Source organism: Trichoderma camerunense (genome assembly GCF_050948025.1).
Source record: "Trichoderma camerunense strain CBS 138272 chromosome Unknown V8C40scaffold_13, whole genome shotgun sequence".
NCBI classification, from domain to species: Eukaryota; Fungi; Ascomycota; class Sordariomycetes; order Hypocreales; family Hypocreaceae; genus Trichoderma; species Trichoderma camerunense.
In genome coordinates, this window is record NW_028145357.1 from 859,811 (window position 1) to 874,061 (window position 14,251).

The 14,251-nt window shown below is 48.3% G+C and overlaps 6 protein-coding genes across 6 annotated transcripts; 4 read left to right on the forward strand and 2 right to left on the reverse strand.

Annotated features, from left to right (window-relative positions):
* Positions 1-637: 637 nt before the first annotated feature.
* V8C40DRAFT_267876 (major facilitator superfamily domain-containing protein) lies at positions 638-2,433 on the forward strand (the record flags this gene model as incomplete). The annotated part of the gene is made up of 4 exons (XM_083219905.1): positions 638-791; positions 852-1,134; positions 1,184-1,328; positions 1,381-2,433. The coding sequence occupies 4 exons, from the start codon at positions 638-640 to the stop codon at positions 2,431-2,433; spliced, it is 1,635 nt and encodes a 544-aa protein (XP_083071350.1).
* A 484-nt stretch (positions 2,434-2,917) lies between these two features.
* Positions 2,918-5,782, forward strand: V8C40DRAFT_280860 (glycoside hydrolase superfamily; the record flags this gene model as incomplete). Its single annotated transcript, XM_083221473.1, has 7 exons — positions 2,918-2,989; positions 3,037-3,162; positions 3,209-3,467; positions 3,519-3,738; positions 3,791-5,084; positions 5,137-5,627; positions 5,673-5,782. 7 exons carry the CDS (start codon positions 2,918-2,920, stop codon positions 5,719-5,721), a joined length of 2,511 nt encoding a protein of 836 aa, XP_083071351.1. The 3' UTR covers positions 5,722-5,782.
* A 52-nt stretch (positions 5,783-5,834) lies between these two features.
* V8C40DRAFT_267878 (Gfo/Idh/MocA family protein) lies at positions 5,835-7,006 on the reverse strand (the record flags this gene model as incomplete). The annotated part of the gene is made up of 3 exons (XM_083219906.1): positions 5,835-6,487; positions 6,541-6,909; positions 6,961-7,006. The coding sequence occupies 3 exons, from the start codon at positions 7,004-7,006 to the stop codon at positions 5,835-5,837; spliced, it is 1,068 nt and encodes a 355-aa protein (XP_083071352.1).
* Positions 7,007-7,549: 543 nt separating this feature from the next.
* On the forward strand, positions 7,550-8,593 carry V8C40DRAFT_276057 (uncharacterized protein; the record flags this gene model as incomplete). The annotated part of the gene is made up of 1 exon (XM_083220791.1): positions 7,550-8,593. One exon carries the CDS (start codon positions 7,550-7,552, stop codon positions 8,591-8,593), a length of 1,044 nt encoding a protein of 347 aa, XP_083071353.1.
* A 41-nt stretch (positions 8,594-8,634) lies between these two features.
* V8C40DRAFT_280862 (uncharacterized protein) lies at positions 8,635-11,295 on the reverse strand (the record flags this gene model as incomplete). The annotated part of the gene is made up of 6 exons (XM_083221474.1): positions 8,635-9,237; positions 9,338-9,884; positions 9,942-10,619; positions 10,675-11,029; positions 11,101-11,191; positions 11,248-11,295. The coding sequence occupies 6 exons, from the start codon at positions 11,293-11,295 to the stop codon at positions 8,725-8,727; spliced, it is 2,232 nt and encodes a 743-aa protein (XP_083071354.1). The 3' UTR covers positions 8,635-8,724.
* A 608-nt stretch (positions 11,296-11,903) lies between these two features.
* V8C40DRAFT_280864 (general substrate transporter) lies at positions 11,904-13,704 on the forward strand (the record flags this gene model as incomplete). The annotated part of the gene is made up of 1 exon (XM_083221475.1): positions 11,904-13,704. Exon 1 carries the CDS (start codon positions 12,154-12,156, stop codon positions 13,702-13,704), a length of 1,551 nt encoding a protein of 516 aa, XP_083071355.1. The 5' UTR covers positions 11,904-12,153.
* Positions 13,705-14,251: the final 547 nt, after the last annotated feature.

The following is a 14,251-nucleotide window of genomic DNA, read 5'->3' on the forward strand; positions in this document are numbered from 1 at the left end:
TTACAATGCGTGTCAACACTACGCAATGTTCGCATCTGAGACCCGCTTCGATAGTCCTCATAAAACGTAATATTAACGTACTAGGTAGGTAGCGTTCAGATATCAGATGTCAAGATTTGCGTTAGTTAGGTAGGTATGAGAATACAATGAACTTGTACGCCACCACCTTGTATACGCTGCTTTAAACTCCGTTTCGAGTAGTTAATTTCGAGCGAGTTTGGGCTAATTCAGCCAGCATCGATTTCTAAGCCAACCCAAGCCAGCCCAATAAGATCAACGACATGGTTACGAAACCGACGAAGAGAAGTATTGTCTCCACAGGATCGCTCTCCACCCTATCAACTATGCACGGTCGGCGAGATGTTGACGGTACGCCCAAGAGTTGTTAGTGCTGATAGGATAACACCCGAGCGGAAGTCTCTGGTTTGTAAGCTCAGGCACGAAGAAGCCACCTTATCCATCTGAGTAATTGTCTCTTGCAGAGAATTATTCCAGGAGATATATCAAAAAGAATCACCAAATGGTTATATATATAGGGGCCCCCGTTGATTCTAACCATGTGTTGACCAAGCTCGTTCTTGTTGTACCAATATCTCTATACCTACTTCGTTTTCCAAATTCATCTCATTTCCCAAACATGGAGAAGACATCGGACAATTCAACTAGCGATGTTGAAGCCAGTGGAGAGGAGCCTATTAACGGCGGTCAGCATGTGAATCCAAGAGAGGGCATAAAGAATTCGCAATGGATCCTCACCTGTATTGCGCTATACTTGGGCGCTCTTCTATACGGTAGAGGCTCCTCAGACACTGATAGTTCTCTGGGATGTAACAAGTACTAATATTTATAAGGCCTGGATACCACAATCGCTGCCGATGTCCAAGCGCAAGTGTATGAGGCGTTAGGACATATCGAGAAACTGCCGTGGATTGGGCTTGGATTTCCAATGGCATCAGTGGCAACAATCCTCCCTTTCGGTCGAGCATACGCGCTGTTCAACATAAAGGTATTGCTTCTTTCAAGCATTGTCGTCTTCGAAGCCGGTAGCGCACTCTGCGGTGCTGCACCAACTTCTGATGCTTTAATTATTGGCCGAGCTATTGCGGGCGTTGGCGGAGCTGGAATGTATTTGGGGTGAGTATTACCGTGGGAAAAAGCCAAACAGAGCACTTACGATATATAGGGCACTTACGTATTCATCCACCTTCACTACAAAAAAGGAAGCCCCTTTATATAATGCCTTGACTGGCTTAAGCTGGGGGGTGGGCTGCATTCTTGGGCCAGTTATCGGGGGTGCATTCTCTGTCAGCAGTGCAACCTGGCGTTGGGTAATATCACTATCTTCATTGTCCGCGAAGCGCATACTAATGTTGTCACTAGGCTTTTTATATCAATCTTCCAGCCGCTGGTATTCTGTTGCCTATTTATCTCTTTATAGTCCCATCCAAGAACCCTCGGCCGGATCTCACTATTAAACAAAAGTTCGCCGACATCGACTGGATTGGTGCGATTATTTATGCTACGATTTTCGTGTTGTTTATGATTGTTGTCACCTTCAGCGGCTCCACATTTGCTTGGAATTCTACTACATCCATTGTGCTTTGGGTGGTTTTTGGAGTGTGCTTGATAGCCTTCACCTTACAACAGGGTCTCAAGATCTTTACAACCGACGAACACCGGATCTTTCCCGTGCATTTTCTTAAATCACGCAGCCTCGTCTTGCTCTATATTGCTACAGGCAGTGCCGGCGCCGCCCAAGGCGTTGTGCTCTACTACACACCACTATTCTTCCAATTCACAAAGGGGGATAGCCCTTTACAAGCTGCTGTCCGCCTCTTACCTTTCATCTGCGTGTTCATCGTCTTCGTCATGGCTGCTGGTGCCACGCTTCCTATAGTTGGGCGATACAACCTTTACTATTTTGTTGGTGGTTGCTTCATCTTAATCGGAGGCGCTTTGCTCTGTACAATTAATGAAACCACATCTACTGGCAAGATCTATGGGTATGAAGCCCTCTCAGCCATCGGAATCGGTCTACTTTTCCAAATAGGATACGCCGTCGCTGTTGCCAAAGTGTCTCCCAAGGATGAGCCGAAAGCAATTGGCTTTATCAACGTTGCACAGATTGGTACCATTGCTATTAGTCTTGCAATTGCCGGGTCGATATTTCAAAACGTTGGGTTTGACTTACTCAAGAGCGCCTTCGCCGGGCGAAATCTGCCAGATGACTACATCCGATCAGCTTTGGCGGGCACCCTGTCTCCTGTCTTCTCTTCCGGCGATGCAGAGATTATTCATGTTGCTGTTGTTGCTGTAGCAGAGACAATTCGAAAAATCTTTAGTCTTGTTGCTGCGGCCGGGGCGCTTGTGGTGGTAAGCTCGCTGCTAATGCGATTCGAGAAAATAGACTTGAGCATTGTCGCTGGTGGTTAAAGGCTTAGCTGTACACCCGGCGAGTGGAATTTTAACCATATGGTTACATGCAACTTATTATTCTTTTTTGTACTCAAGCTTACATATATCTCAGCTCTAAGCCTGTTCATAAAGCTTTTTTTTATATTAACTTTCAATATTATTAATTATCATATTTGCTATTAACTGAGAAACGCCAAATGGGGTTTCTGGATCCAGAGTCATGAGGTCGGTACTCGGGTTCGGATCTCGGAATCTCCCTTGTGTCATCATTGGCGATGAACCCAGCTTCGTAGACAACAGTTCCGAATGCCGAAAGCAGCCTTTACGGCTGTATTGAAGCGTAATGGAAAAGCCTATAAGTGTAACTGAGTATATACTGTTGTATCAATGTCCATCTAGAAACAGGCTTGAATCTATCAAACACTAAGCATATTTTAATATGACTGCAGAATCGTACAGCACAGCTAACGCCAATGGCTTACGTTCGCCTGATGGCCGGCCAATGCAGCAATTCCTGGTCGACACTAGGCTCTCTGCAAGAAAGAAGCTCCTCGCTTTGAGTCTCGAGCAAAAGGTAGGCTATTAGAGAAAATAGGAGGGTTATTCTTTAACAGTCTGTAGGTTTCACTCCTCACCGCCGCAGACTTTTGGAGAACAAACGCCATACCCGAACACGGCATCCCAGCTATCAAGACTTCGGACGGTCCAAATGGAGCTCGAGGCGCTATGTTCATTGGTGGCACCAAGGTAAATGCTGATGTGACCCGCTGGAGGGTTTTGCTAACCCATGCAGGCCGCTCTGTTCCCTTGCGGGACCTCTTTGGCTGCCACTTGGAACAAATCTCTTTTACGCACCATTGGAGAGCATTTGGCAGCAGAGGCTAAGGCCATGTCAGCAGACTTGTTGCTTGCACCAACAGTGTGCATGCATCGTCACCCCCTTGGCGGCCGGAACTTTGAGTCGTTCTCTGAAGACCCTCTCCTGACAGGAAAGCTGGCTGCGCAGTACATTCAAGGTCTCCAGGAAAATGGTATTGCAGCTTCAATTAAGCGTGAGCACGCCCTCCCTAACCGTCCCAAACGTTTATAATGACGCCACTTAGACTTTGTTGGCAATGAAGTGGAAACAGACAGGATGAGTAGAGACTCAATCATCTCAGAGAGAGCCTTGCGTGAAGTATATCTCCGTCCCTTTGAGATTGCCATTCGGGAAGCACAGCCTTGGACAGTGATGTCTTCGTACAACCTCATTAACGGTGTTCATGCTGACATGAACTACAAAACGCTCAAACATATCCTACGAGGAGAATGGGCCTACGATGGGTTCGTTATCTTTCCTTTTGTTATAGATGATTCTGCGCTAATCTTTTACTAGAACTGTCATTTCAGACTGGAGCGGCATCAATTCAACTGTCGAATCCGTACGAGCGGGTTGTGACATTGAGTTTCCACACTCAACGAAGTGGCGATTTCACAAGCTTGTTGAGGCCGTAAATGAGCATCGAATTGGTGTAGCTGAGATTGATAGAGCTGCCGAGAATGTTCTCTGTTTAGTAGAGCGCGTTAAACCAAGTGCGGACATGTCGCCTGAGCGGCCTGAGCAAGAAGACGATCGTCAAGAAACGCGCCAACTTATTCGTACGGCAGGACACGAAGGGCTTACGCTACTCAAGAATGACGGAATTCTTCCAATCTGTCCCCAGACGACAAAAATTGCGGTCATCGGACCCAATGCCAATCGTGCAAGTGCCAACGGAGGCGGCAGTGCCAGTCTAAATCCGTACTACACAACCCTACCTCTAGACAGCATCCGTCAGGTAGCTGGAGAGGTGAAGTTTGCTCAAGGCTGCTCGATCCACAAGTGGTTACCAGTAGCTTCCAAGTATTGCACGAATAGCGCTGACAAGATTGGCGTCGACATTGACTGGTACGCTGGCGACAGGTTTCACAGCGAACCTGTGGTTACTCAGCAACGCAACCATACAGACTTGTTCCTCTGGGACTCAGCGCCAATCGACGAAGTCGGTCCAGAGTGGTCCGCGGTTGTAAAGACCTCTCTGACGCCCACAGTGTCTGGCAAGCATTCCATCAGCTTCATGAGCGTTGGCCCTGGTAAATTATATGTCGATGGTCAGCTCGCGCTCAACTTATGGGATTGGGTTGATGAGGGAGCAACCATGTTTGAAGGATCAATGAATTACATTATCGAGGTTGAAATGCAAGCATCCAAGTCGGTGCAACTTATGGTCGAGATGACAAACGAGCTACGCCCGCTAGCCAAGCAAAAGCAGCTCGGCGTTACCCACAAGTTCGGCGGCTGTAGAATTGGCTTTAAGCAACAGGATAAGGGTGACTCCATCCAAGAAGCTGTTGCCATAGCTCAGGCTGCCGACGTTGCCATTGTCGTTGTTGGTCTCGATGCCGAGTGGGAATCAGAGGGCTACGATCGTGACTCAATGGATCTACCCGGTGAGCAAGACGCACTCATCAAGGCAGTGGCTGCGGCCAATTCTCGTACAGTGGTAGTCAACCAGTCTGGAAGTCCTGTTTCCATGCCCTGGGTTGATCAGGTGGCAGCCATTCTCCAGGCCTGGTATCAGGGCCAAGAAGCCGGCAATGCGTTGGCGGATGTGCTTTTTGGGCTGGTCTGCCCCAGTGGTAAACTTCCGGTAGGACGATCTTTCTAAAATACAAGGAAATTTAACGCTTATGAGAGCTTAGACTACTTTCCCACGACGCATAGAAGACACTCCGGCATGGCCCACCTGGCCTGGAGAGAATCTCCGTGCCGTGTACGCAGAGGGTTTGTATGTTGGGTACAAGCACTACGACCAGAACCGTATTGAGCCACTATTTCCATTCGGCTATGGCCTTTCTTATACGGCATTTGAGTATGGGCACCCGCAGTTGTCAGCTACTTCCATCACGCCTGATGATCGCATCACCATCACACTGAGCATCACGAATATTGGCGCAGTGGCAGGAGCAGAAACTGTACAGTTTTACGTCCGAGACGAGAGCAGTCGATTTCCACGACCTATAAAAGAGCTTGTAGCTTTCGAAAAGGTGTTCCTAGAGCCGGGCCAAGCTGCACCAGTCATCGTTAATCTGGACAAATACTCCGTTGGGTATTACGACGACAGCATTTCCGAATGGATCGCCGAGAAGGGTGCATTTGAGGTTATGATTGGAGCGTCCAGCGCCGATATAAGGTATGTGGCCATCTACGGATTGCGGATAGAGACTTACACTCTCAGGCATCGGGCTTGTATTCGGGTCGACCAAGATTTCACTTGGCTGTTCTAAGAGTTGGAAAATGGAAAGGAGGATTAGCAAAGATAGTACGCACATATTATTATCTTCTAGCTCAGAGCATTAGCATTAAAATTTAAAAGATCAATACAGAGATTTCGTCAACTCTAATCTTGTGGATACACAACACCACCAGTCTTCCTAATCTCATCCATGATGGCAGCTATTCTCCGAGTCTCGGCCAAGGGCATAACATCGCTCTCCAGCTTCCCGGCCAAAATACATGACGCTACCGAATTTGCCTCAAAGTAGAAACCATTACCGGGATGCTCAAAATCGCGGACTTCGTCAGCGGTGTTGTTGTAGCGCTGGATTCTTATCGACGTTGGTTTTGCTGCCATGGGGCCAGATAATATGATGACACCCCTGCTGCCCTCGATGCGACAAAATTCTCTCTCTGTAGTGCTCTCTAAAGAGGCGGTCAGAATGCCAAGGCTCTGCTTCGAAGGATAGCTGACCACAATCGCTACCGAGTGATCAACTCCATTTACGACAGTCATTCTAGATGAGATTTTCGACTGAAGTGCTTTTTCTCCGACCTGTCCATCCAGTATCAAATTGCTCATGGTGAGCGGGTATATTCCAAGGTCAAGAAGAGCTCCACCGCCCAGATTTCGGTCTTTGATCCTCGACGTTGATGGCAACGCGCCCATGTCGCAGCTAAAGTCGCAGAACATGCGTGACACTCTTCCAACAACCATTTCTTCATGTATCAGTGTTCTTAGCTCTCTGATTACTGGGAGAAAACGAGTCCAAACAGCTAGTATCGTAAGTCAAATTGCTGGGCCAGAGTGTTTCATGTCAATTACATACCTTCCATCACAAAGACTTTCTTTTGACTTGCAAGAGCCACTATCTCGTCCACTTCTTTGGCGTTTATCGCCATTGGCTTCTCGCAAAGTACGTGTTTTCCCGCGGCAATAGCATTCAGGCAGGCATCCTTGTGCATAGAATGTGGCAATCCCACGTATACGATATCTATCAGAGTGTCTGCATACAGGTCTTCTTGTTTGGTGTAAATCTTGGGATTTTGCTGAGTCGTCTCGGTAGTCTCAAGAAATTTTAACCCTTTGTTCAAACTTGATGTGGCTACTGCTTCGATAACATGTCGGGCTGGAGTTGAACTGTGGTTTTGGGCAATCACTAAGTCTTTAACAAAGAGTGTTGAAATGTTCCCGGTGCCTGATGTGTGTCAATGAGTATCATGAAGTAGAAAGTCACACTTTCACATACCAATAATGCCCCACCTGATATTAGCTGATGGATGAGATTGAGACATTGCTTCTATCTTGCCAGATGACAATCAGATATTGGCAACAATTGGCGGAGAATAGTTCGAGATTCTCCCATGACCTATGAATTACTTCAAATTTCCATCATCATCGTCGACGATTATAAAGTTACGTGTATGTTGCTCAGAGCTACTGTGGGCATTGAACATTGCCTCCTCCACGGTCGGTTAGCCTAAAAGCTCGGGTCTCGTCGGGATGAGCGAAGCCTCCCTTCGGGTATCGCAAAACTCTCACGATATCCGGCAGCGCCCATTTACTGTAAATGTGTCATATGATGTTGTTGAACCGAAGCCTCGGGACCCGAGTTCCGGCCCAGGTTTCGCAGTTCATGAAGTGATATTACGTAGTGACGACGGCCCACAGACAAAGACAATCCGCGTCCAATCTGGCGAGGATCTGCTCCATCGTTTCGCCTTCACCGAGTATTTAAGAATGTATTACTCCATTTCTCAAGAATCCAGCCCATTTACTAATTCTACCACCCTAACTTTGGTATCAAATATCCTTGCATTATTATTAACACCGACATCATGGCAGTCAAGTACGAGTTTCTCACGCTCCAACAAATCGAACACTTTCTGAGGTACGGCTGGGTATCTATCCCCGAGTGCTTTACTAGAGAGCAAGCCGAAGAGTGGACAAAGGATCTGTGGACACGTCTTGGCTACGACAGGAATGACCCGTCTACCTGGGTTTTGGAGAAGATTAACATGCCAACACTCAACACGGTTGACGTCCGAGATTTAGCACCCAAGGCATGGAAAGCCATTTGTGAACTCTCCGGTGGCGAAGATCGTGTTGCGGAAATCTCTCGCTACTGGGGAGACAACTTCATCGTCAACTTTGGTAGCGAGAAGCTCAATGGGAGGATTGTGGATCCTCGCGAGCTGGACAACTGGCATGTTGACGGAGATAACTTTATTCACTTCCTCGACTCTCCAAACCAGGGCTTGCTGGTGATTCCATGCATCACGGACGTCTTGGAGAACGGTGGCGCGACGTACATTTGTCCTGATGGAATTGCTGTCGTGGCTAGGCATTTGCTAGACAACCCCGAGGGCGTGACGCCGTACATGGCACGGAAAGGGGAGGAGAAGCAGTTCCACGAGTTTCAATGGTTCTGCGAGCAAATCAAGAACCAAGATAAATGCCATCTGTTCCAACAGATGACAGGAAAATGCGGTGATGTGGTTCTGATGCACCCGCTCATGATGCACTCAGCTTCGAGGAACGCCCTGCACATCCCTAGGGTCATTACCAACCCGTTTGTGTCTCTGAAAGAGCCTTTCAACTTCAATCGCTCTAATCCAAGTGATTATTCATTGATTGAGAAAAAGACGCTCAAGGATCTTGGGGTTGATTCATTGCCCAACTGGAAGATCGAGGGAGAAAGGGAAACTCTGAATCCTGGGCGCGTGGCGATTCATGAGCGAATGAAGGAGATGGAGCTGCGAAGGTTAGCGGGAGAGAATATTGGGCCTGTTGGTGATTCTGGAGTCGAGGTTCACCGAGAGATTGTAAAAGGACTGGTATGGGAGAAGCCTGAGCCAAGCATGACTGCCCAAAATGTCTAGCAATGAGTATTCTAATGTATTGACAAATTCCATCATATGTCACCAGATGTTTAGTATTCAAGCTAATTACTTTCCATATTAAATACACCTATGCGAAGCGATAGATATTTTAGACACAGATTAATTAGGTTTTAGAAGAGGGTCCAGAAGTTGCCAGTGCTTGGTTGTTCCTCGCTTCCTGGTAGCCAGGCTCCAAATAGCATGTCATACTGTGAACTCATCTCAAATGAAGCAACATACCCTGCCATACCTTTTATGGCTTCATCGTCGTACACTCCTAGTATGGGTGCATCATCCACGTGGCCTTGAGAAGGCATATTTTCTGGTCCATCATCGCGTCTAACCCAACCAGAGTCATCCATCGGTCTGTTTCGTAGAACGTCTGCTTCCACATCCATGCGTTGCGTGACCTCAAATCTACCGTTTAGGTCCTCTACAACAATTGTTGGTGAGACAACGGTGTCTACCGTGTCTCTGTATTCTCCTCCACCTACAGCTTGTATTTGTGTTTCTTGTTCATCTGTATGTCTCTCGACGAGTTCCTGGCGAGAATGCCGTCGCTTCAGAGGTAATCCAGCATCTATGATACTTTCAGCAGAAGCGTGGCCGATGTTCCTGCGGATGATGGTCCGAATTCCTTGTTGCTACCATTAGACAATATTAGTATACATTATCGCCATACAGCTGCGAGGGGCATATGACTGGAACTGTGTTACGCCGTGTGTATATATATGGGTAACTTACCACTGTCGCAATCCTCGGCATTCGACTTGCCAGCCAATCCAAGGAGGAGATGTTAGATGCCAATAAAGCGGGGATCTCGCTCATCCGATAATCTTGTTTAAGAGGATCAGATTCTGGCAACTTTTGGATGGCGAGAAGCGTTTTCGTATTGGAATGCACCAGAACGATTACGATGGGATCGCTTAGTCGAGCACCTCGAATGTTGGCAATACTCCGCCAAAAGATACTCTGCTCCAAAGCCGATTTGAGCACCTGCTGGCGGCATGTCTGTATAAAGGGCGCATTTGCAGAGGTGAGCTTGACTGACTCGCGGAATCCGGGGAGGCTAAAGCGGTATAAGTTGCAGTGGCACTCATGCCACCAGGACTTTAGCATGATGAAAGTCGCCTTTTCTGCCGCATTGGTGTGAAGATACAAATTCTGCTTTGTGAATCTCAAGTTTGAGGGAAGTCGTTGCTCAAAGTCGGAGAGCTTCGTGTGAAGGGCGGAGACTTGCTGCACCATTTCATCGACTTGGATCATCATTTGAGAGACTCTCTTCATGAATCTTGATCAAGTAGATGTCAGAAACCACGCTCGATCTCAGGCTATAACTACTACTCACAGATGAATTTCGCGCCATATTTCAAACAACCCAACTAGGGCAGCAAAGCCACTAATGTTTCGGACTTCCTGGTGGCTGGTAAAGAATTGCAAAGTGTCTGTCTCAACCTCAATCTCAGCCATGAAGAAGTGCTCACTGCAGGGCAACCGTAAGCTATCTATGTACTTTGAGCACACAGAAAACTCTTCGACAGTTCCAGCGAGCAGTCGGTCCAGTATGTGGAGGTTCCACATCATGCGCCTCCGACTCTCTTTCTCACTGGGTGTCCCATTTGCTGATTCCACATTGATCTGTAGACAATAAGCCAATCGTGCAGCTAATCCAACCAACATCCACGTCTTTCCCATGTTGCCGGTGGTGTAATAATAGTTAGCCCACAGTACTAAAACCTGCAGATTGAGGAGGGAGTACGAGCCCATGTTGGCCATGATGTAGGTATCAACATCGTCGGCCCACTGGGTGGCTTGTTTCGTTACGTCCGCAGAAGTCTCGACAAAATGTGAAGCAGAGACTGCCATAGCTTTAAGCATCACGACGGGCGCTTTCTCCTCGTCTAGTTCCTCAAGCAGTCTGCCCTGATGGATGAACCCATGATTTGTTAATGGGTATACAAACTCGAAATAGGCATCTATAAGGGCCCTAATCATCTCCTTGGGATGAATTGTATCGTTCGTGGTACTACACACACGGTCGTTAACAGTACTGATGCCATAACTAGAGTATAGTTTCTCACAGGCTGGGGTGTTGACACCGAGATACACCCATGAGGTCTGCCTGAGGAAGATCGCGTTCCGAGGCCGGTGACTCGTTTCTGTCATCATCATACAGGTGATTCGGTTGCGCTGAACCTGTCTTGGGCGACTTCGCATCTCCTTGACGAGGCTCGGCAGGCCGTTTGGCAGCGCGTTTCGCCTGAGGGTAAGTACACAGAAGTTCGTTCTGCAGACATCTTTGGCAACCAATTGGGTCGCTGGAGCACTTGAGCTTGCGCGCAGCGCAGTTCAGACACGCTCTCTGTGCTCTATCCCGTGGAATGCCTGCCTCAGTCATATACCGGGATCGGGGACCGGTTCCCTGCTGCAAAATGACTAACAACATATCAATGTCTCGCTCAATGCCAACGGTAATGTCATCTGCAATGACTGTATAAGATGCCTACCTGACCCGCGACCGGGCTGCTCGTACTGGCACTGCACCCCGCGTCTTTCACAGTTCGCGCAGGGATTAGGAGCTGAACTGTCACACTTGACCTGTAGGATAAACAGTTAGCCAGCCACCACCATCTGTAGAGTCGGGAATCGGCAACCTTGCGCTTGGAGCAGACCCAGCAGCCTCCCTTGCGCATACGTGGCATTGGATTTGTGTGAGTGGGTGCGAGTGCCGGCGCAAATGTGCTATTGGACAGCAATGCCCCGAATAGTCATTAAAATGTGCAAGAAAAGTTGAACGGTGGGCACTTCTATTGATTCGGGAAGTTGAAAAGTGAACGCGGATAGCGAGGGCCGAGAGGTTTTAAATTCTGATCAACTGGATTGGATCGGACCCAAACTAGCGAATTAGAAGTCCCAAACAGCATTATTGCCCAAAAGCTTTAGGGTCTTGGACTTTCTCCCACGCCACGACGCCATCAGGCAAAACTACTGCTGTGTGTCCACTGAATCTGTCAGGGAAGATGCTTCAGCGTAACCCGAGAGCCGAGATGTGCCACATGTCACCGGAGAGTAAGCCAGAACTACCCCATGGGGCCCCAGAGATTTGGCTTCTGCAGGGCGATCTATTGGGGACGGCGCGCCAGTAAATGGTTTGGCTGTGTCTTGATTGGGTATGTCTACTTAATTTGCCGCAGCTGACTAGGTAGCTCTGTGATTTGCGAGATCCGAAAATTCCGACATAAACTAAAATCTAGCCACGACCTGTCCTACCTATCATCTTGATCACGGCAGCCGTTGATATTTCTCAAGTTACACGGACTAAAGAAACATGCATCGGAGACAAAAATCTGTTGCAGAATGGTACACAAAGGATTAAACATCTACAAAAGGACCTCCTCCCCACAACTTCTTCATCCTGAGTGATCAGTGCTACACTGGCACATTGCATTCGACTCTCTGGGCTTCGTTCAGCAGTGCTTGTGGGTATTTGGCGAGCTACAAATCTCCTATTCTCTCTAAATACGCCCTTTCGAAGTCATTATACATCAATTTACTGAATCATGGCTCCATCTGCGGTCACATCTCCTAGCAACGCTGTGCTACTGTCGAATGTGACTAACAACACTCACCGGCTATGGTGGAGGGACCCAGGTCTACGAAGCCTCAACATTCTACTCTTGTCGTGTTTTCTCGGCTCCATAGCAAACGGCTATGATGTTTCTCTGATTTCTGGACTCGAGGCGATCCCCCGCTGGTTGGAAGATATATCTGGAGCCAAGAATGTCAACACTCTTGGGCTCCTCATCGCTGCCTACTCTTTTGGCGGCGTTATCTCTTTCTTTCCAGCACCCTGGGTGGCCGATAAGCTGGGTCGTCGGTGGGGAATCATAATTGGAGACGTGGGCATAATTGTGGCCATCATCGGGCAGTGCTTCTGCAAGACGGCCGTGCAGTTCCTCGGCACCCGCCTCGTACTCGGCTTCTTCTCGCTCTTCAACTCCATCAGTTCAACGGCGCTTCTCTCAGAGCTTGCCCACCCCCGCCAGCGAGCTATCGTTGGCGCCCTCTTTAACACCTTTTTCTTTGTAGGCGCCATCACGGCCGCTTGGACATCCTTTGGGAGCCACAATATCGACAACAGCTGGTCTTGGAGAACGCCTGTCATTACACAACTCTTTTGGACGAGCGTCCAGCTTGTCTTTGTCCTATTTACTCCAGAGTCTCCGCGTTGGTTGGTAAATAATCAGCGATTAGACGAGGCTAAAAGCACCTTAGCCAAGTATCACGCCAATGGCGATGAGACTGACGAGCTCGTCATTGTTGAGTTTTCCGAGATTTGCGCTTCAGTAGAGCTGGCAAAGAGCTCAAAGGTGACTTGGGCATCTTTGTTTGCTACCCCCGGTAACCGGAGGAGAGTTTTCATCTGTCTCGGACTCGGTCTTGCTACGCAGTGGGTTGGTAATGGCATCATTAGCTACTATTTTGCACCGGTGCTTGAGACGGTTGGCATCTCCAACCCAACTCAACAGCAGGGCATCAACGGTGGTTTGCAGATTTACAACTGGTTTTTGTCAATTGCCGGAGCGATGCTAGCTGAGAGGGCTGGGCGTAGAAAGCTGTTTATGCTATCGTCGTCCATAATGTTGTTGTTCATGATCCTCGTCTTGACATGCTCGGCAGTCTTCGCCAACACAGGAAACTCTTCTTCCGGTACAACAGTTATCGTGTTCCTGTTTCTGTTCTTAGGCGGCTACGTTATCGGCTTTACACCAATCCCTATTTTATACGTCAACGAGATTTGGCCGACAGAACTTCGGGCCAAGGGCGGATCCGTGTATTGGCTCTCGCAAACGTTAGCAGTTTGCTTCAACCAGTATGTGAATCCCATTGCGCTCCGTGAGATTCAATGGCGATACTACTTTGTCTACGTCGGCGTTCTGATTGCCGTCATGATTTTTGTTTACTTTTTTGTTCCCGAGACGAAGGGGAGTTCCTTGGAGGAGGTCGCGGGTATTTTTGACAAGGAGTATGCGGTGGCAGTGTCCCAGCCTCTCAGCAACGCATTGAGAAAGGAGGAAACTGAGGTAGCAACCGTTGAAAACGCAGCTTGATTTCAGCTACAAATTGCGCTTAGATAGCCCGGGAGGATTTGAGAATTGAGTAGGAGAGAGAAACCGCCTAACGCCCAACCCCATATGCGAGGTATCCGAGTGAAGTGCACTCACGTGTTCTGTAAACTTTACGTTTATCCCCCAGCAGACGGCCTGAGGCTAACATGGTGACACGAAAACAGCTCTACCAAGACATCGTACCGACGAAGCAGCCTTCGCGCAGCAACAAAGCGAGGAAAGTAGTATCTAAGAAAGGATTTAGTGCCTCTTGACCTCTCTCCCTTTATTAAAATGCTGGACACAGAACTTGCACCCGACCAATCTGTGGCTACACCGCAGGGAGGCGGTAGTTCCACTCCCCGTCTGTAACCCTAATCGGCCAATGTTCAGCTTCAGCGCCCAAACTTTTGTAGATTGGATCCTCAGACCAGTTTATCTCACAACCCATATAGCAAAAAGCTTCCGTTTTGGGCAGTTTGGCTTTTTAAGCATCCATTACATTTCCCGTTTGACAGTACTGCATAGGAGCACCTGGTTTTACGGCGCT